The 23,304-nt window shown below is 38.0% G+C and overlaps 1 protein-coding gene and 1 pseudogene across 1 annotated transcript; both read left to right on the top strand.

Moving 5' to 3' along the window:
• Positions 1-23,304, top strand: part of LOC147497750 (uncharacterized) — a 51,249-nt pseudogene that overhangs the window by 25,231 nt on the left and 2,714 nt on the right.
• LOC147497751 (uncharacterized) lies at positions 21,330-22,391 on the top strand. Its single transcript, XM_086560805.1, has one exon. It carries the CDS (start codon positions 21,330-21,332, stop codon positions 22,389-22,391), a length of 1,062 nt encoding a protein of 353 aa, XP_086416931.1.

Here is a 23,304-nt window from a genome sequence, read left to right as displayed (position 1 = left end):
AGTAATTTGAATGAGAGGGATAAGGGTAGGTTTCCTAGTCAACCAGTGGCTAACCCAAGGGGTCAGTTGGAAATAGGTTCTAACTTGAACCAAGCTCACCAGGAGCAAGCAGTGTTCTAAAAAATGTTAGGCGGTAGTTGGGCGGTGGGAGAGTGCCTAGGCCTTCTAGGTAGTACCTAGACGGGCTAGGCACTAGATGGATTTTTTTCCTAATATATATAGTAATACACACATATACTACAAGAAATGAAGAAAATCATTTACCATGACTCAAAAAATTAACACAAACAAAGATACTTATTACAAAAATGTGTAATAGTTGAGGAATATTGACTTCATATAAAAACATACTCTTTGTTATAGTAGCATATAATTTACATTAGACTTAAGTCTTTTAAACTCATTCAAATCTTAAGCTTACACATGCCTTTATTTTTCGACATTTAATCATTCAAAAAAAAATTAAAAAACTTGATTGGACTGCCTAGACCCGCCTAGTTGGTCCACCGATTTTTTAAACGTCTAAGGCCTAGGCGAGTCGGTTTGGCACCACCTAGCGCCTAGAGACCGCCTAGACCAATTTTTAGAATAGTGGGAGCAAGCCAAGTCTAACTATCACTGTTCTTAGGAGTGGTAAACATATTGATAATAGGGTTGAGATGCCTAGGGACGCTGAGGTCAGATCTGACCCTATATAATGTGAGCAGGAGGAGAGTAATGTGAGTGAATCTAATAGTCATAATACTTCTAGGAAGGGTGTAGAACCTCCTACTGCTGTGGAGACTAACCCTATGCCATCTTATATACATAAAGCTCTTTTTCCCCAACGTTTGATTCAGGCTAAGAAAGGTTCTAATCTTAATGAGATAATGGAAATGTTTAAACAAGTTCAAATTAATATTTCATTACTTGATGCTATAAAACAAGTTCCTTCCTATGCCAAGTTTCTTAAAGATTTCTATACACAAAAACGTAAGTTGAATGTGCACAAGAAAGCTTTCATTACTGAGCAAGTGAGTTTTATTATCCGAAACCGAACCCCGCCTAAGTTTAGAGATCCAGGATGCCCTACTATTTCTTGTGTTAATGGTGATCATATGATTGAGAAGGCATTACTTGATTTAGGAGCTAGCGTTAATTTGTTACCTTATTCGGTTTATTTACAGCTTGGTCTTGGTAAGTTGAAACCTACGCCAATTACTCTTCAATTGGCAGATAGGTCTATTAGGATTCCATGTGGTATTGTTGAGGATGTTTTGATTCAGGTTGATAAATTTTATTTCCCTGTTGATTTTATTGTTCCAGATACATAACCTGTTCAAGATCCTAAACACCATATTCCGGTCATCTTAGGTTGCCCCTTTTTAGCCACTTCTAATGTTATAATTAACTATCATAATGGAGTCTTAAAGCTTTCTTTTGGTAATATGATTACAGAACTTAATGTGTTTAATGTGGGTCAAGAGCCTCCTGAACCTAATGATTTTTAAGATGTTAATCTTATTGATAGTATAGTTCACAAGACTTTCTTGGAGAGTTATTCTGATAACCCTCTTGAGTCTTGCTTAACTAATTATGGTAGTGGTTGTGATGTAGATGATGTCATTTGTGAAGTTAATGCATTGCTGGATGCAACCCCAATTTTAGAAACTGATACGTGGAGAGCCATAATAGAGCCCCTAACTGCATCTGAGTCTACCCTGCTAGCTTCTTCCATTGAGAGTCTTCCTAAGCTAGAGTTGAAACCATTACCTGATACTCTTAAGTATGTTTTTCTGGGACCTGATGATTCTTTACCGGTTATTATTGCTTCTAATCTTGATAGTGAACAAAAGGGTAAATTGATTAGGGTTCTTAAATAGAGCAACTTTAGGGTGGAATATTGCTGATATTAACGGTATAAGCCCAACTGATTGTATGCATCATATTCATCTTGAGAAAAATGTGAAACCAACCCGTGAGTTTTAGAGACGACTTAATCCTAACATGAAAGAGGTAGTGAGAGTCTAGATTCTCAAGTTGTTAGATGCGGGTATCATTTATCCAATCTCCTATAGTAAATGGGTGAGTCATGTTCAGGTTATCCTTAAAAAGTCTGGGCTTACAGTAGTTGAAAATTCAAAAGGCGAGTTAGTTCCCACTCGTATGACTATCGGGTGGCGTTTTTGCATTAACTATCATAAGTTGAATTTGGCCACTAGGAAGATCATTTTCCCCTTCCGTTTATTGACTAGATGCTCGAGAGGTTAGCCGGTCATAAGTGCTATTGTTTTCTTGATAGTTATTTCGGTTATTACCAAATATGTATTACACCTGAGGATCAAGAAAAGACTACTTTTACTTGTCCTTTTGGAACTTTTGTCTACCGTCGTATGTCTTTTGGATTATGTAATGCACCTGGTACCTTCCAGCAATGTATGCTTAGTATTTTTTCTGATATGGTAGAAAGGTTTCTTGAGGTGTTTATGGATGACTTCTCAGTGTTTGGGGATTCATTTGATGAGGGTTTGCTCTATTTAAAATTAGTGTTAATTAGGTGTAAGGAGAAGAATCTTCTGTTGAATTGGGAGAAGTGTCATTTTATGGTTCAACAGGGTATTGTTCTTGGTCATATTGTTTTTAGTAAAGACATTGAGGTTGATAAGGTCAAGATTGATGTCATTTCTAGTCTTCCACCACCTAAGACTGTGAAAGATATTAGGTTATTTTTAGGTCATGCTGGATTTTATAGATGATTCATTAAAGACTTTAGTAAGATTTCTCGTCCCTTATGCAATTTACTTGGTAAGGGCGTCACTTTTGTCTTTGATAATGATTGTTTGAAAGCTTTTGAGAAGCTTAAACATTTATTAACTACCGCTCCTATCATACAACCACCTGATTGGAGTGTGCCTTTTGAGTTAATCTGTGATGCATCAGACTATGCTATTGGGGTTGCATTAGGTCAATGGTTTGATAAGTTGCCCCATGTAATTTATTATGTGAGTCGAACTCTTAATGATGCCCAAATAAATTACACTACAACCGAGAAGGAGTTGTTAGCTGTTGTGTTTGCTTTAGACATGTTTAGGTCTTATCTCATAGTGTCTAAGGTTGTCGTGTTTATTGATCATTCAGCTTTAAAGTACCGTCTTTCTAAGAAAGATGCTAAACCGCATCTTATTCCTTGGGTCCTCTTATTACAAGAGTTTGACATTGAGATTAGGGATAAAAATGGGTACAGGGAACGTGGTCGCTGACCACTTGTTTAGGCCTATAGTAGAATCTTCTACTAATATTTTGCCTTTGAATGAGTCCTTCCCTAATGAGCAACTTTTTGTTGTCTCCCAGTTTCCTTGGTATGTAGATATTGTTAATTATCTTGTTATAGGTCAGTTTCCTTCTCATTGGAGAAAACAAGATAAATCTAAGTTTCTTGCTGAGGTTAAGTATTTTTTCTGGGATGACCCATACTTGTTTAAGTCATGTCCTGATCAGATTGTTAGGAGATGTGTTCCTGAAAGTGAGTTTCGTAGTATTCTCTCTTTTTGTCATGACCATGCATGTGGTGGTCACTTTGGTCCTAAGAAGATGGCTGCTAAGGTTTTGCAATGTGGTTTTTATTGGCCTACTCTCTTAAGAGATGCACATGAGTTTTGTTTAGGATGTGATTGATGCCAACATACAGGTAATATTTCCCATAGGAACATGATGCCTCTTTCCCCTATTTTGGTTGTTGAGCATTTTGATGTGTGGGGTATAAACTTCATGGGTCCTTTTCCTCCTTTTTTTGGTTATCTTTATATCCTCGACGCGGTAGATTATGTTTCTAAGTGGGTTGAGGCGGTGCCATGTAAAACCAATGATCACAAGGTTGTAGTTAACTTTTTCAAATATAATATATTTTCTCGTTTTGGTACTCCTCGTGCAATTATAAGTGATAATGGTACTCATTTTACACATTGAGCATTTGAATCTTTAATGAAAAAGCACTCTATTACTCATAAGCTTGCTACCCCATACCATCCTCAAACTAGTGGCCAAGTTGAAGTATCTAATAGGGAAATTAAGCGGATTTTAGAAACGATTGTACGACCTAACCGTAAGGATTGGTTTCAACGTCTTAATGATTCTCTTTGGGCTTATAGAACTACTTATAAGACTCCTATTGGTATGTCTCCTTATAGGCTTGTGTTAGGAAAGGCATGTCATTTGCCTGTAGAATTGGAACATTGTGCTTTTTGGGCCATTAAAACTTTTAACTTTGATATGCGTAAGGCAGGTTCACAATGTAAACTTCAGTTGAATGAGTTAGTTGAGTTAAGAAATGAGGCATATGAGAATGCCAAGATTTACAAAGAGCGGACTAAGATTGTTCATGATAAATCTATTCTTCGCAAGTCTTTTGAACTTAATAAAAGAGTCTTTCTATATAATTCTAGTTTGCGTCTTTTTCCTAGTAAGTTATGTTTTAGGTGGACTGGTCCTTTCATTGTTAAAAGTGTTTTTTCTCATGGTGCTGTTGAGATAGATGATCCTACGGATGGTCGTGTGTTTAAGGTAAATGGTCAATGTTTGAAACCATACCTTGACGGTTTGGCCAGGCAGGATGTGGAAGAGGTAAGTCTTATTGATCCTGTTTATCATGATTGATTGATTAGAATATATGTTTTATTGTTTTTCGTTTCTTTTTAGGATTTGTTTATTTCCTCTTGTTAGAGTCGCTTCTCATTGATTCCATGCATTTCATTTCAGCCCCTAGTCTACTTTAGCTTGACATAGCACTAATCCAAAAATCGATTGTGTGAAGCATTCGTCTGCTAGAGACGTTAATTGTAGCGCTTGTGGGAGGCAACCCATGTTTTTATTTTGGTTGAATCTTATTTGTACATATCTCATGCATTCCACTTTAGCACCTTTCTCCGTCTTTTTGGAGACGTGCAACTCGAAGTGAGATATCTGACACATTTTAGTTGTCGTAGTAAATTGGTTCCTTTTCTATATTATCACTGCTATATCTTTTTTGAGGTACTAATTTCTACAGGTGACTCGAGCTTTAATTTTTGTTCATGGAGCTATTGGTAACTTCTTTCCTTATTCTTTTACTTGTCCATGTTATTAATTTTTGGAATTGAGCATATATGTCAACATTGAGAACAATGTCTAAAATAAGTTTGGGGGTGGGAACAAAATATTTTGTTTAGCAAAAAATAAAAATTATTTATACTATGCACTTAGGGATAGTGGTATTGTTTCCTTTTATATGATGATTATAGTCTAGAAGTCTCATTTAGCATTAGAATTAAGAGTAGTTATTAGAAACTTAGGTTAATATATAGGTAATAGTCATTGCATCTTTTCATAAATGTCTTGCATGAACATCATGATTGTACTTGGCAGTAAATTTCTGAGACCTAGGTTAGAGTGCTTAATTTTACATATCCTGTGAGAATCTAGCCTAAAAGCCTAATATGAGTTGATATCTGAGTGATGACACAAGGGAAAAGTTAATTCCGAATAGAGAAATCACACGTCCACTTGCTTGATCACCATACCATATCCTACGCGAGAATTTACGCCTTCTTGGGATCGATATAGCCCGAAATTCCAACCTAAAGAATTTTTTTTTTCGCTAGTCGCCCCACTGAGCCTTTCATTAGCCTTTTCATAAACCACAAATTGTTTACCCTTGATAAAAACAAAATAAAAATAAATATAGCCTACCCACTGGATAAGTTTGAGAAATATGATGAAATGAAGAAAAGAAAAGAGAAAGACCTGTGGAAAACCAATATTTGTTAGTTGCTTCAAAAGAAAAATAAGGAAAAGAAAAGAAAGTTTCCATCTAAAGAAAAGAAAAATAAATAGAAATAAAATAAAAAATTAGAACTCCAAAAACAGAATCGAAGGAGTTAAAAACCAAAACAAAAGGACTAAGGATGGAAACAAAGTGTAGAAGAAAAGTAAGAACAAGGCTTTCCCTAGTTACATAATTTGAAAATCTTATTTTCTCAGACTTGTCTATTTTGTTTATCCATTCCATTTATTCTTAAACTATCACCTAAGCCATATATAACACCTAATAAAGACCTTTAGCTCAATTAGGAATAGATTGGTGTGATAACAAGTGGCAGATGTGTTTGATCGACCTCGGTTCCCTTAGATGCCATTGAGATAGAGAGGAAAAGTGTGCCCACTGTACACTTGAGTGAACGAAACCTGAGTGGAAAAATCAAAGTATTTTTGTGTATTGTTCATTGCATGTATATTTATTTTTAGATGATTTTATTATTATGCATGTATTAACTTAGGTTTTAAAATGAGTATTCTTTATTCCTTGCTAGTGAGATGTATAGACACCTGAGATAAATTAAGGAAACATTGATATTATTTCTTAGTCGCTATAATATAGATGATGTTTGTGAGTATCTTCTATGAAAACTCTCACGAGACTAAACTCGTCCACTAGGGTAAACATAAGGGTTTAAAAGGTTTGTTGCACATGCTAAGTGTAATCGTGATTCCTACGAAAGTGAGTTAGAATATTTTTGTTTTTGTTGTTAATTTAGTTTTAGTTTTGCTCGAGGACTAGCAAAATGTAAGTTTGGGGGTATTTGATCGGTGTCTAATTAATACATATTTACATCCATTCAATACATTACTTAGTCTAATAAATTTGATTAATAGATTTTATTAGTGTAATTTTGGTGATTACACAAAGCTTCGAAAATGTTGCGGTTTAAGGCTCATTGGAATTTATGTAAAAGTGGTCGTGCACTAGTAGAGAATTAAAGATTTGAATGGAAGGTTGTTATTGGTATTTCACTGCGACAGCACAGGAGAAAGTTGAGTTGGTACTAAAGACAAGAGCGCATGGATATCAAGATTAGCTATCTACTTCTTAACCTTGTGCCACGAGGTTTACCACTCTTTTAAGCCTTACTTTATATCTTAACCTTGTATCACAAGGTTTCTTTTAGTCTTTCCTCTGCAGAATTAGTAATCCAAACGCCAAAGTCTTTAGCAATGGACCCATGTGAAACAACAGTAGCAAAAGAGACCGACACACCAAAAGCCCATTAGCACCCTTTTAAAGCCCGCACCCATTCACCTCTATTTGTAACCTACCTACCGGACCACCAAATCAAGGAATTAGTTTCCTTCTCCAATTCATTCTCGCAAATAGGAAGGAGAACCCAAAAGGCAGCTCTTTTAATTTCGGCTTAGATTGAAAACCGAAACTCTCGCTACCAAATTAGAAACTTCTAAAAACCGGAAAGGGAGGGGGAGGAGAGACATGACATAGCAACACGTAGAGCTTGAGTGATTGGAACGAATGAAGTAGACAAAGACAGACTCGCTACAGTTCAATATCGGTTTTGTTAATGGCTTTATTTTCTTCTGTTTTTGCTGCTCTATTTTCCATGTGTAACTAAACTATTTCTAGGGCGTAGATGAAACCTTAGATCGATGTGGATGTTTGAGATTTGATATTTGGTATTCCTGAATTGTTATTAATGATTATATTATTTTTTGAACTCGTGATTAATATATCTATTATTTCTTTCACCGTTTCTGTGATGTATTTTCGGTAGTTTGAATAGGTGATTATTAATCAAGCTTGGTATAACTGTTAGATTTAAATCGTTTGATTGTTTGTGCTGTAAGAAGACAAATAATGCTTTGGGTTTAATCTTTAGCTGAGTAAGAAGATAATTTTGCAAAGAAAGTACAAAAAGAATTATAACGATAATATCATCGAGAAAGCAATTGATTATCATCGATAATGCTACTCATAAATATATAACTGGAATATCAATGGTTAAGTCGATAGTGTCTACAGAGGTTTAAGGTGGATTCGACAGTCCTAGAATTCTCTCAACTTAGCAAAACCCAATTATTTAGTTTATTTCTTTCTTAGACCGTAGTTAAATTAAATAGTTTTAGTTAATAATTAATTCCAAACTCCATCAACAAATATTGTTTGAATTAGGATAAATAATAAGTTAGTACTAAGTTGTCCCTAAGTAGCAATCCCTGTGGGATCAACTTTTTTGCCGTAACTATTTTCAACGATACCTGTGCACTTGCGGTTTAACTAGGATTAGATTAGTCTATTTAATTAGAATGTTTATTTTCCTATCATTCACCATTTCAAAAACACCATCAACCAGAAACTTACAATGGCGGTCTCTTCTTCGAATGGTGACAACGAGAGCCAAGGATACAACATGCCGCATGACCTTTGTGTAGAAATTGTCAAACGTGCTCCACTTACATTTCTTAAAAAGGCCAAGTTTGTCTCTCGAAAATAGGAAACCTTTACAAATTTAAGTTCCTTCATAAAGTAGCACGCGTAGAAGACAAGATCATTTCTGGGATACATGATAGACACGGAAAGAAGATGGGAATCAAGAATATCTTTTGCCTCCAGCATTGGCCACAACCCCGCAATTCCAGCCCCAACTATGGACTTCAAACCATATGGTATGTCGGTAATTGCGTCTTCTTTGGAAGGTATAGTTCTCTTGAACACCCCACACGAGAAAGACCAAAAATTTTACGTGTGCATACCGACGACTAGACAAGTGTGTCGCCTGAATAATCCTAGGATCAAACTCTTCACTAAATGTGTGGGAATGTCGGTGAAATCGATGGATCCTTTAAGTTTCACTATAGTTAGAATCTCAAAACCCAACTACAACACTGTAAGGCAAAGACGAGACAATAAGAAGGAACTTTTAATCATTCATCCTGTTGAATTGTTTGATTCACAAACATTCAATTGGCAAAGGTTGAACGACTTGGCACTGTCCTTTAATGCTGAACACATAAACAGGCAGCCTGGGGTTGATGTAAAGGGATGTCTCCACTGACGTATAACATGAAGAAGTAGAGGGAAATGTACGAGCTGCAGTCTTCAAGGACATGTTTTATGATTATGACCAAGGAGGGGGGCTGCCACTCCATGAATCTGGAGAGCGGGCATTGTACATGTATGTGGTTCCAACATTTGGGTATACCATGTCCCCACACATGCTTACCCATTAACGTTGCTAGCCTGTGCCACATTTTATATGTTGATGAGTACTACACAACAAAGAACTGGTTACGTACATATCATGAGGTTTGGATTGGTATTCCCAGCAAGAACAGTGGGAAATAAACGAAGAGGATGACCGCATTCTTCCTCCTGAATTGAGGCGCAAACCAGGTCGTCCCCCGATGGAGAGAATCAAGATCCCACCAACGCAAAAGGGTCCAAAATAGAGTAGGTGTTGCACGCTATGCAACCAACACGGCCACAACAGAAGCACCTGCAAGTACTTCGTTAATGATAGGGGGGCTAGTAAACGTCCTGCAAACCAGGAGACTGTCGACAAACGCTTCAGTATCTGAGTTTCGAGTAGCGCAGACCAAATTTTGGGTTTCACTATTTCTATTGTCATGCAAAAAAATTAGCCAAAATTAAACTACATCATTGTATTTGTTTTGACTATGGCTACATCATGATCTAGAAACATATTTTGAAGGGATAATCATGTAGCTAAAAATTAAATCTGGACAACAGCGTTATGTTGTCTTACACCTATGTGTTGGTGTCGCCTTATGCACACTTTTAATGCAAATGTACATGTTTACTAGAACCGTTACTACAAGTTACAAGTTGGGAATTTAACGAGTTGACCATCACCTCCTTCTAACGTTACTTGCAATTGGCCCCACCTAATTTATTGAAATTTTATGGTGAATTTTGAGTGGTCACTCTTTACTTTTGAAAAAAGTTAACCCTAACCCTAAATCCCCAATTGGATGCAATGCCGCATTCTTCCTCTTAATCCCTAACAAACCAAAACTAATCATGAATTATGATAGAAGGTTGGTTGGTTGGTTGACGAAGTTCCAGACCCAAACTGGAGGAAAGTGTGGTTGTTTTAGCTGAGTTTGTCCATCAAGAAGGGATTCTAGCTCAATGATTCGACTAACTGCAATACGATATAGAAATGAACTGCTCTTCGGTTTAGGGAAGTAGAAGTGGTGAACAATTTAAGAGGAGAACAAATTGACGAAGAGGAAACATTCATTGGTTTAGACTAACTGCAAATGTTTGGGTTTTCAGAGAAAGTTGCAATCTTTAGTGTTGTTTGTCCTATGTGGTGTACTGGTTATGCCTGTAATACAAGTGTAACTACAAGTTAGCTACCTTACCTATATCTGTTTTACTATCTTATCTTGGGATGTGGGATGATAAAGTTGAATCGTGCTCTTGAAGCTTCTGACCAGTCTTTCCCGGTAAGTTTTGGTGGTGTCATTCAGAATCTTGCATGACACACCGTACAATTGAAAGATATATATGATACTGTCTTTCTCTACTCCAGTAGAAGTTTGTCTCATAGTTTGAAGCAAAAATTTAGGTTTGATAACACATCAGAAATGTCAAGTACTTCTTGGTCATCTCTTCCACCAAATTGGTATGTTCAAACTTTAGAAGAAATATTGTTGTCCATCACTAAGTTGAAGAGGGAAATAAGTGTGGAAGGTAGGATGGAGATAGAAATTCTCAATGGCAAGCTGGATATATTTGTCTGTGAATACGATATGATGCTGAAAAGAACAGAAGCGACGACAGAGTTGGCCCTTGCACATATGCACCAAAAAATGAGGCGGGTGGTGGCGTGCTCTCATAAGTGGAAGCGCAAATTAAAACAGCTAAAAAGTGTTATACTATATTCATCAGAGAGCCCTTCATCAAATAGTTCGTCTTGAAAATGTGTAACATGGCATCCTATTCGGTGCCATTGGGAAGAAAAGGGAAGAAAAGAATTCAATTTAGTTATGGGGTTTTGTTGCTTGTTTGTTTCATGTTCGGATATTAGTAGATGTGATGGTATTTGTAGATGTGATGGTTAATGTCGTTATCATCTTACTAGTTTATGCTAGTTTATGCAAGTGTTAATGTTTTTCCCTAATGTTTTCCATAATGTTTATGTTAGCTTCGGAATTTAAGCTGGTGTTTAGGGTTGAATGCAATGGAATAATCTGTAATTTCTAGGGTAATTTACTAATTTCTATGTAAGAGTTCATTTCATTTGTCAACAAGCACTAGGCGTTGAATATGTTACTATTGTAGTCCAATGTAATGAAACAGGGAATCTCACCACTCCACAGCATGCACTGCAATCTAGTGACACGTTAGAATGACTGACTACTTCCATAAGATGTTGTAAGGAAATTATTCATTAAAAATAAGAGATGCTATAGTACAAAAACGAAATGAAAACCCACATAAGCAAGATTGGAGACACGCTATGAAGAGACGGCAAGTGATTCCTATTCTGCCCAAGCTTTTCGTCAACCATTAGAGGGTTCTCTGTGTAGTAATTGGTAGCGGCATCGAAGATGGACATAATCCGAAGAATATCTTGCGTTCCTAGTGTTAGGATTTCTTTGTCTGATATCATCTCCCTAGTACCTAAATTGAACTGCATGATGTTCCTATCAATATTAAAAATAGCAATGTCTATGGAAATTAAGTGAACAAAGGTTGGAGAGGGTATAATACTACACAAATTGATGGCTGCGAAAGTTATGATATTTTCAAGCCCATTACTCATTGTCAAGTAACCAAGATATGATATTCAAGGCGTATTCGGCTAGAAACAAATGTTTATTCGCAAGATTTGCCCATTGACAGCATAGTTTCTTGGACTTGTGATGAAATGATAGTGGAGCAAGAGTAAGAATATTTCGAACCGTTTATGTTGGAAGGTACTTATTGTTCTTGTGCTCTCCTTGCAAAGAAGAGGCTGTAGGAAACGTTATTTTCAGAATCAATATTTCTACAAACCGCGAGAACCACGCGCAGCGGAATTAATGGGTTCTCACGATTTGGATAGAGAACATACCTTTTAGATCATATTTTGATAACTCTGAGAATCCAAGCTTTATGAATCTGAATCAACAATCAACCCCTTGATCTTCTGTTGTATTCCTTTAGAATAGATTGAACGTTGTCTGGACAATGATCTACCAATCCATTTCTTTCTCCCAAAGCTACATACAATTTTGGATCTATCTTTCCTTGCCCCTTTTTCTAATCCAGTGAATAGTGAATTTCAGCCAGAGAGAAAGAGTATTCTATTTATAGGCTACAACAGGGACCATGAGGAAGAAATTAGGGTTGGGCCTCCGGACAGGCTTGGGCTTTCCATGTTCGCCCCGAACACACCCGCCCAAGTCCGTCAACAAATGGCTTATTCCACTAAAGGCCATTGTTGCACTACTGCCCTAATCCCAAATTACGTGTCAGCGTTTATGGGCTCCATATTATATGCTCGTTGATCTCCCCGTGTTTAAGATATCGAATGTCCGTTGATTAAGTCAAGTTACTGACAACTACATTAATCAACTTCGTATGTCCTTGAGTAGTACCACACAACCTCATTATCTTGTCGGAATAAATCCACCTGCAGGGTTTACATGACAATCTTTTTGAGCTCCTCAAGGGGACATTATCAACCCGACTTCTTGCGGGACACAAATTCCTTCTATAATCAACAACACACCTTACATACAATGTCATTACCCAATCCATTGAGTTTGTTGATTCACAAATGAATCTCACTCATTGATGATTTAAAGCAATGTACAATGCATGTAAGTGCTCGTTATTATATCTGGATTAAGAGGACAAACATCTAGAATAACAGATGCGTTTGTTCTCTTATATTGTCAGTATAAGGAGAAACAACCTCACTTGGTCCTATTCAATACACACAAAGTGTACTAGTGTAATCCTATAGTCAAGATAGACTAATACCAGATTATACTACAACCGTACTAATGGTTTGTCCAAATCTATCTAGGTTGTGAACGATTACTTATACTAAGGTACTGATGATATGATCTTCTGTGTGTTCACACCATATCATCTACAACATAAAGTATTAGACACATGCATATAACTAATAACATATATAATATGCATAACATTTGCCCATATGATTCTCATTCAAAAAATGAAGAATTAGAGTTAATACAAAAGTAATGCTTTTAGTATATAACCCTATCACAGGCTTCCATTGTAGAGTTATTGGTTGAAAGATGTCTTGTCATAAGTTCGTAGTCCATGTCTCTTGTTTATAATATGTATGGTAGATCATGATATAGTACTTTGAAATGTTGTTGATGTCTGAAAGGGATAATAAGTTATCTTAGACAAGATAATTATAAAAGTGTAGGCAAAGCAGAAGTAACTGATGACAGTCCAGTATAATGGAATTATTTTGTCCATCCCTGACAGTAGACTAGGCAATGGTTGTTGCTAAAATTCATGCATGGTGAACACACATTCTACTAGCAATGTTTCTCCACATTCTCAAATTTGGATTAGGTCAACCCACATTCTATAAGGTCTTTGGCCACCCTATTTCTTAACATGGCCCCAGACCGACTGAATGTTGGGGCATCATCTCGAGTAACGACAAGATAAGCCAAGATTTAAAACCCCAGTGTCCCTAGGATCCTTCTGCTTCTTACAGTCTTGGTATTTGATTATCCACTTTCTCTGTAGCTGCGATTGTGGCACACAGTCTTTGTTGTGCATTAAGAGTGCATATGGAAGTAGGGTACAAATTTTTTCTAGCTAGGGTGTAGGGTCAGCAATAACGTTCACCAGCGAATCGTAAATTAGGTAAGTCCAAGTGTGGAAGCAAAAGACCACCAGTATCCAAAGGTGGTTTGAGAGATCAAAGGCCATCATCAACCCCTTGGACCTGGTGACGTACGGGATGCGTGTGTTTTCTTCGAGCAATTCTTTGAAGGTCAACCTTAGGGACCATGACATGTTGGAAGCAAGTACATAAATCTTTTCTTTTGTAGTCAGGCTTCGATCAGTGAGAGTCTCCCTAACAGTGGCATACAAAGACTCCATGTAGACCTACATAGTTTTTGAAACCATAATTATTCGGAGCATTGTTGACAAATCTCATAATAAGTCGGAGAAAAGAAGTGGGTTTTGTGAGACATTACCAACATCTGTGTATCTGGGATGATAGTGTAGTATTCTGACGCTTCACGTATTGTCACGAAATCCTCATACCGTACAAGTGTGTTGTCGCACCTCTCCAGAAGGACCATGTACACCGAAATAACCTTGACCAGGGAAAAAATGGTAAAGCAACAAGACAAATTGACTAATTAGACAATATGGTAAGTTAAATATTGCGGGAAAGGCCAAAATATAGCAAGTAGCATTCTACAAACCTCGTGATTTAGCCACTGGTACTGTCTAAGAAATTGGTAGGTGCCTAAGTTTATGGACAACCCCCGACCATAGACTCTAACGGTTAGATCAGCAGCATGCCTAGTCTTGAGAGTTTGGTCATACAACCACCAATACACCTGTGCAAAGACTTTTGACTCTGTGCTCTGCACGAGATTTGGAGGAAGATTATGTCTAGGAGTGATGGTGGGATCACTTTATTAATGGGAAACCCACCGACATAACTTCCATAAGCTTATCAAGACACACTTCAGCGGCCCTTTCCTCCCTAGCACATAATTTATTAAAGTTCTTCAACCGCTCAACTTCCGATTGACTATCAAGCGTCTTTATTTGCACATTGTTGGGCTCCACTTCCATGGTGTCTACCTGCAAAACATCAGCCACAAAATTAAGGTTAATAGTGGGCTCAGTACTAACATTGCCATTGGTAACCTACGCCAAAGATCACAATTGTATTAGTTAATAACTATGACGTCCCAGTAGGGGAACCTAATGCCCCAGTCCAAATTCTTTGCGACATTTGCATCTAGGATATATTATTTTAAGGGTCTGTTATTTTAATTTATCCATATTTAGCCCTACTTTATATATGATGGTGTCCTAATCCCAAAAGCACCCTGTATAAGAATAGATTAGAACTCCCAAAACACCTATGATGTGTTTGAACAGTGACATCATGTCCCAGAGTTGTAATAGAGTTTTAGCCAGAGTCTACAGAATCCACCTCCACAACACCAATTGGTGCACTTTGAACTTCAGCAACCGTTCGCCCACCGTTAGCTTCTTCTCCTGCATCAAAGTCCAAATTCCGGCCAACTTTCCTCTGACAATACTCTTCGTCAGATATGCCACACTCCAACAAGTTCTTTGCTATTCTTTGCCTTATATACAGTCGCCTTTTCGCTGGGAAGACTAGTGACAAATTTCGCAGTAGTGTAGGAACCGTTATTTCATAATGAATATTTCTACAAATCGTGAAAACCACGCATAGCGGAATTAATGGTTCTCACGATTTTGGATTGGAAAACATACCTTTTAGATTAACTTCTTGATATCTCTGAGAATCCAATAGCTATGAAATCAACAACCACCTTTTGATCTTCTGTTGTATTCCTTTCAATAGATTGGACGTTGTGTGGGCAACGATCTACTAACCCCCTTATTTCTCACAAAGCTAGAACCGATTTTGGATCTATCTTTCCTTGCCTCTCTTTTCAATCCAGATGAATAGTGAATTTCGGCCAGGAGAGAAGGGTTTCTATTTATAGGCTACAACAGGAACCATGAGGAGAAATTAGGGTTGGGCCTCTTGACGGGCTTGGGCTTCCCATGTTCGCCCAGAACACACGGCCCAAGTCCGTCAACAAATGGCTTATTCCACTAAAGGCCATTGTTGCACTACCGCCCTAATCCTAAATTACGTGTTACGTTTATGGGCTCCATATTATATGCTTGTAGATCTCCCCGTGTTTAAGATATCGAATGTCCGTTGATTAAGTCAAGTTACTGACAACTACATTAATCAACTTCTTATTTCCTTGAGTAGTACCACTCAACCTCATTGTCACGTCAGAATAAATCCACCTGCAGGGTTTATATGACAATCTTTTTGAGCTTCTCAAGGAGACATCATCAACCCGACTTCCTGCGGGTCACGGATTCCTTCTATAATCAACAGAACACCTTACATACAATGTCATTACTAATAAGATCCCAAAACTGTAGTTTTAACCCTTTAACAATATAGTTGTTAGACCAATTATGTGATTAATAATATAGGTTTATCACTAATTGTGTGCTATTGAGTATTTCAGGCTTCAGAGTTGAATAAATGTAAATTTGTTACTAATTAGGCGCTAAAAGAAGCTAAAGTGATTGCTATGAAAGTTCTAGGGAGAAAGCCCAAGTTTCATGGAGAAAAATCCCTTAAAAAGCCCAAGTCAAGCTGTTAAGTGAAAGTCAAACCGGATTAGGAAGCTGAAGAAAAGTCAACAGAACTTCAAAAGGCCATATCTTTGGGCTCAGATCTCAGATTTGGACCCATTTTATATCAAAATGACTGGCTCAGAAAGCTATTTCCAATGGTCTAGGAGTTCACTTGATCAGAGTAGTATAAGTTGGTGAAATCGTGTGCTATAGTAACACGACCAGAATTGGAAGTCTTGGATTTACCCAATTGGGTTATGGACTTGTAGGAGGTTATTTCTCTTTATACTGACTATATAAGAGAAATAACCTCACTTGGTCCTGTTCAATACACACAAAGTGTACTAGTGTAATCATGTAGTCAAGATAGACTAATACCAGATTATACTACAACCGTACCAATGGTTTGTCCAAATCCATCTAGGTTGTGAACGTTTACTTATACTTTATAAGGTACTGATGATATGATCTTCTGTGTGTCACCACACACCATATCATCTACAACATTAAGTATTAGACGCATGCATATAATTAATAATATATATAATATGCATAACATTTGCCCATATGATTCTCGTTCAAAATATAAGAAATTAGAGTTAATACAAAAGTAATGCTTTTAGTATATAATCATATCACAACCATCATGTTATCCTCTTCTAATATTGCTCCTAATATTCCGTATATATCATACAGGTAACGTTGTCACAAAAACTAAATAATAAGAAACAAGGGGTGAAGAAATAAACCTAAAAAAATGGAAGATAATATATACGGATGCGCGAATTTACCGAGAAGCTTGATTCTTCAACTACAATGTACATATCCTCCATGACAACGTCGACATGTCCTACGACAGTGTATCACCGACTAAGTAAGTACATGTATGAATCCAGTACCTTGGAATCCAGAAACATAAAACAATCAGATGCTAAAGGTTATCTATATATATATTAGTGTCAAGAAAATGTATAATTGACAGAGACAAACCACATCATTCACCCAGCCTCCCTTGTACAATCCATAGAAGCTGCTCATGTCAATATGAACACCATTTCCATAGTGCCTAATGTAGACACCCCATTTTTGCACCCCAGGCATAATTCATTCACGATTTTGCCTTGAATTAAATTTGATCATATAAGGTAATTTGCTTTCTAGAGTCTTCTTTTCTACATCAAACTTCTTTTTTTTCATCTTCCTTTCACGTCTTTAGACACTCCTCATCATGTTCTAGCTATGGCTGAAGTTTTGTTGCTTTCTGAGTTTTGAGCTGAAAATGACCAAAATGCCCCTGTAACCCTTTGGAGCCCAAATCTCATTTTTTCCACTCTTTCTTTGGTTGAGATTATTTCATATTTGAATTCCCCTTGCAAAATACTTTGAAATGGGTACAAGCTTGCCTAGGTTCCTTTTGGATTTCGGAAACCCTAATCTTGTCATATCCCGTTTCAGCCCGTTGTGCACATTGTTGAGTGCAATGTTTCTTTTTGGAGTAAGATTTCGACCCAAGGGTATTTTTAAGAGTTCATAGACCTTCCTAATGGATTAATTAACATTTTTTGTGAATAAGAGCTTGCCTAATTTTGACCCAGTCAAAGGAAATTTGCAGAATTGAAAATATGGTCAAAATAGGCCTTTTCGTGGATTTTGGACCCGTTCTCGTGGGCTGTGGATCCAGCTTGAGTTGGTACTTTTCATTAGGGTTTCTAGCCCATTTTCAAGCCTCCAAAAACCTAGAGAACCTTCCTTATTTGTTTGATTTGATTTGATCCCTAAAATCAAGAATATTCTAGAGAATATGCCATTTTGGAGCCAAGTTTGGAAACCCTGGATTATGGGCTCATTGAGGACGTGTAAGGTATGGGCTCATTGAGGACGTGTAAGGCTTGATTTTTTTCATAATCCACCTGAAATATCCAAAGATCAAGGGACAAGATCGCACCCCTTATCCCACCTCTTGAATCAAGGGCCAGATTTAGGAGGTGCAACCAGAAAGAGATCAAGCCATTGGATTTTTTCTTCATCAATACTCAGCCATTGGACCAAACTCATTACCATATTTGAATCCATGCCCAAAAGCTATAAATATGGGTCTCATTCACCCATAAAAAGACATCTAGAGCAAGCTAGAGCTAGGAATTCGGAGTTAATAATCTGGACCTAATTATTCAGAGCTAATAGCCTAGTAGTTTTCTTTTCTTGAGTGTTCTTCTTCTTTTTTCTTTTCTAGTTCATCATTCTAGAGTAGAATTTCTTTAGTTTAATCTGGAGTTGAAGGTAAAATTTCAACTTTGAGGTTTTTCTAATGAAGTTCTTCATGTTTTTCGTCTTTAGCCTTCTTTTCCCCTCTTTCGATCTTGAGTAGAAGCTTCTTTTCACCAAAAGTTGTTTTTTTTCTCAAATCACCTGTTTCAATCCAAAAATCATAGTTGTCAATTTCAAATCAAGTTTATCATCATCATTCATCAACAATCAATCAAGATCATCAATCAATCAATCAATCTATAATCAAGTATGAGGCAACATTCCAAACAAGGTGACATCTTTATTTTCTCTTTTATTTTAATTAGTATTGCATATTAGGATTATTTGTTTTTTAGTTTTATTATAGCATATAGTCATTTTCTTTTAAATAATTTAGTGAAGATCATCCAACTTGGTAGATTATTTTTCAAAATTTCTTCGTTTGCCTATCTTAAAACTTTGCACCTCAATAGAAGTAAGGCTGGTTTTACCAGGCGATTGTGGGTGCCTAACACCTTCCCACATCGTACCTTGACTCCCGAACCCAATAATCATCTAGTTTCAAGGGCTAGTCCTTCACATAGGTTTTACTCAACTTTTCCTTGATAAAGTTAGTGGTGACTCTAAAATCAATTGCATAGACCTAGGTACACATTTTTGTGCGTACAGGTTTTTTGGCGACTCTGCTGGGGATTTCCCTAGAGAGTCAGACTTACATTTTCTTTGAGGTGTTTCAGTTAAGATAGGAAATAAGAATGCTTATCCAGAAGCTAGTTGGAATAGAAGACCGTGGGTTAAGGTTATCTCGCGGCAACCATTAACTTCGGCCGATTCAAATGGAGAATCTACCAGACGGTTCTTCTCAAGAGTTATCGCTGCCACCTATATCTTCATCACAGATGTATGTGCCACAAGGAAGTTCTCCATCAGCACCTCCATCTGAGGGACAAATTTTATCAGTGAACATTCGAAGTCCACATACAAGTAATTCTGGTGAATCGTCAATCCCTACCAGTCAAGAGGAATTGATGGAGAAGGCGATGGAAAAGATGTTTCTCAAGATGATGTCAAAGTTTGCAATAACTCCAAGTATGGTCAACCACAACAACAAGGTATCACACTACCTCCCATGGTTAGTCCTAACCCTACCATTCTACCAACCTCATTACCCACTCCGTATGCGACACATAGATCAACCCAATTACATGTTCCTATGTCAACCCATACTCCATCCCAATTTTTTCCCCAGGATAACCCAACCTACATGTCTCAACCATCCACTCATCAAACTTTTCAAAGCCCAAACCAAATTCCAACTGCAACCATGATGTCCAACCCATTCATGTTACCAACCCCAACCTATTTTCCACAAACTCCACAACCACTATTCTACATGAACCCCAAATACCAAGTGCAAAACCCAATCCAACCACCGGTTGACCCCGTAATGGAGGAGATTAAGAAATTGAAAGAAGCAATGACAAAGATGAAAGGTGAAGACTTAGACCTTGATAATCTGTGTCCATATCCACAGATCAGAGTACCACATGGATTCGAATTTCCAAAGATGGAGGGATATGAGGGAACCGGTTGTCCAAAGGCCCACATTCGTATGTATGCAAGTTATCTACAACCGATGGGAATCGGGCCAGAACTAATGGTTCAACTATTCCAGAGGAGTTTTAAGGGTGCAACCCTTACTTGGTGGATGAATACTGAAATGCAAAAAATCAAGACTTGGCCTGAACTGGTAAACGCTTTTGTAGCTCACTTCTCTTACAACACTGATATCCAAATGGGCCGAAGGCAACTTGAAGCTTTGAAGCAAGGTCCGAATGAAAGCTTTACAGAGTACATTACAAGATGGAGGACAAAAGCGGCCCAAATCATTGATAGGCCCATGGAACAGGAGCAAATTAGGATGGTTATGAAGAGTTTGAACCAAGAGTATGCGACCAGGCTAAGTGCTAGTTATCATCCGACATATCAAGCCTTAGTTGCCGCTGGATCACAAATAGAAGATGGGTTATCATCTGGCAATATTTCTCCCATCAGCTCAATGTCTACAGGATCTAACCCGCAGAAGAAGAAGCTTCCCATTGTAACGGTGAACAACAAAGAAGCCAATGTGGTTGCTGCACAAGTTCAACCTCAGCCACATACGCAAATTCAGTCATAAGTGACAACTCATCCTTTTTCCCATCAAGTCAGTTTCCCTCCAAGACAGCAAGACAGGGGTTTTCCCAGGCAACAGAGACAATTCACAGAATTGGGCTTCCCATTACAAGTTGTATTGAGGGCTTTAGTCCAACAGGGCTTGATTACGTTAATGCAGCCGAGGCCTCCTCCAAATCCGGTGCCGTTCTGGTATGACGCTTCAAAACATTGTGACTTCCATCAGGCTCCAAGTCACACGACAGAGAGGTGCATGCTCCTTAAACATCTTATCCAAAACTTAATTGATGAGGGTAAGATAGATGCATCCAGTCTCGGCACTCCCAATATATCGACAAATCTACTACCAATGCATAATGGAAGAGTTAATACTTTGAAGTCAGTCAAGAAGGATCCGGCATCATTCATCATTCCGATCAAACAGACATCCAATGTTAACACCACAAGGCCAGTTAATATTCAAGATGCAGTCAGAAGATGCATGGAGCAAACAAAGCCTAGAGGTATCCAATTAAATGAGGTGGTAGCACCATTTCTTCATACTCCACAGATTCAAAAGCCGTTCAAGTTGACTAGAGAGCACCTGGAATCCTTTATGATGCAGAGGCCCATTACAAAATGGGTAGATCCTTTGAATACATCTCAATCTACGGTATCACAAGTGGGGTCAGAACCTCAAGGACCCGTGATTCGCTAGAATCCAACTCAGCAGCAGATGATCCTAACTCCGATCACAATCCCCAAGGCCCAGTTTGTGCCAGCCAAGAGTCACGATACCGAGGAGGTTCTAGGGAAGAAATTAATTGAGCCCGAGAAAAGTACAGATGACTCAACAATCTCACTACATCAGTTGAAGCAATTAGAACCTAGTTTGGCAGAGGAATATGTTGAGACTCACGGTTTGACAAGAGGAGGAAGGATATACAAGCCACCACACTTACAGAAGGATCAGGTCTTGGCCCAACAGCCTGACCCACCCACAGCTACTGAACCAAAAAAGCAAGAGGGTAATGAAGTAATCCAACAATTACAGAAAACCAAGTCCAACATTTCCATATGGGGCTTACTCATGGCATCACCCCAACATAGGCAAGCAATTCTTCAAACCTTGAACCAAGCTCATGTTCCAGCTTCCATCCAGCCGAACGATTTGGGGCATACCATCGCTTCCCTCAGGAAGACAAACTCCATAACATTTTCTGATGATGATCTGACCCCAGATGGAATAACCTACACGAAAGCATTGACTATTACGGTGCATTGCAACAACCATAAGGTACCATTTGTACTGATTGACAATGGATCCGATTTGAATATCTGCCCGGTCAATTCTATGAAAGCCATTGGAATCATGCCGGAAGACTTCACTTTCACTAAGGATACATCCATAGCAGTTCATGGGTTTGATAATCAGAGAAGAGAAGTCCTTGGCGAGTTTACAACTGACGTCCAAATAGGTCCAGTCACGTTCAAAGTCACATTCTTGGCTATGGACATCGAGGCTAATTACAATTTCCTTTTGGGCAGACCATGGCTACACCAGGCCGGCGCAATTCCCTCTACACTTCACAGAAAACTTAAGTTCTTATGCCAAGGGAAGATTATCTGCATCACTGGTGATTCAGATGATCTGGATTCTTCAGAAGAGCATAAGGTAATACCAATGATTGAAGGAAAGTGTAACTACACTAAGGAACCATTAGGGATTGTGGAGTTTAGAGCACCCGACAAGGACAATCTCCCTACCCCGTTTTGCAATGGAAATCCCAAGATCTAACTCGGTTGTTCCGCGGAGCGTAACTATTTTCCAGACTTGGATTGGGAAAAACCAAAACGGCATTTTAGAACCACTACGATTCCTAGTCAAGATGATCGAAAAGGGCTAGGCTATAATCGAGGAGGTTGTGGAAGGACTGGCAGAATTATTTATCGATTCTAACGCCACGGTGAATTATCTCAGATTGGCTCTACCTGATCTAGGGGCAGAGATAGGGGCTATTATTGATTCCAATATATTTTGGGGTGAAGACGACGACCCATATCCAAACTCAGAAGTTACTGTTTCAGAGCCAGATGTTAATTCCTATTCAGGATATCGCCAACTTAGGTTGGATCATGAGGCTAGACAGTTTAATTGGATAAATGAGGTTGGATCGACATCCTCCTCGTCAGGTATGGACTATACTCCATCTTTTACTTTGGCCAGTCTCCCCGGGTTAGATGCTGACCTAGGAGACGAGACTGTCACTCCTTATCATGTCCAGTTGAACCCTCAGACCATACTTGATTTGGATGATTTGTTGAATATGGAATCTATTACTGACCCAATTCCAGGGGATATTAAGAACATGCCACTTTCTGACTCCCAGACGCAATATGAAATTTGGGAAAGGTTTCTAGATACGTTAGATTCTAATGAGGATCCGATCCTTGACGGACACTATGATGATTGGGGAACCCAAATATCCATGACCGATCTGGTCTCCAGCCAACATAGTCCTCTCTTTAAGCCTTCGGATGAGTCCGATATGGCCCAAAAAAAAAAAACTTCGTGAGACTTTTTGTTTCAACCCATGTATATAATCATATTTCAAAAATCCAAAAAAATTCAAATATTTTAAAAATCCAAAAAAATTCAAATATTTCAAAAATCCAAAAAAATCAAAAAAGTTTTAAAACTCCTGCAGATT

Source organism: Coptis chinensis, chromosome 5 (assembly GCF_015680905.1).
Source record: "Coptis chinensis isolate HL-2020 chromosome 5, ASM1568090v1, whole genome shotgun sequence".
Lineage (NCBI taxonomy): Eukaryota > Viridiplantae > Streptophyta > Magnoliopsida > Ranunculales > Ranunculaceae > Coptis > Coptis chinensis.
Note: the sequence above shows the minus strand (reverse complement) of the source record. Positions and strands in the feature narration are given on the sequence as shown.

Excerpts from the sequence above, each read along its gene's own strand:
- LOC147497751 (XM_086560805.1), top strand. The coding sequence starts at position 21,330 with ATGATCCTAACTCCGATCACAATCCCCAAGGCCCAGTTTGTGCCAGCC.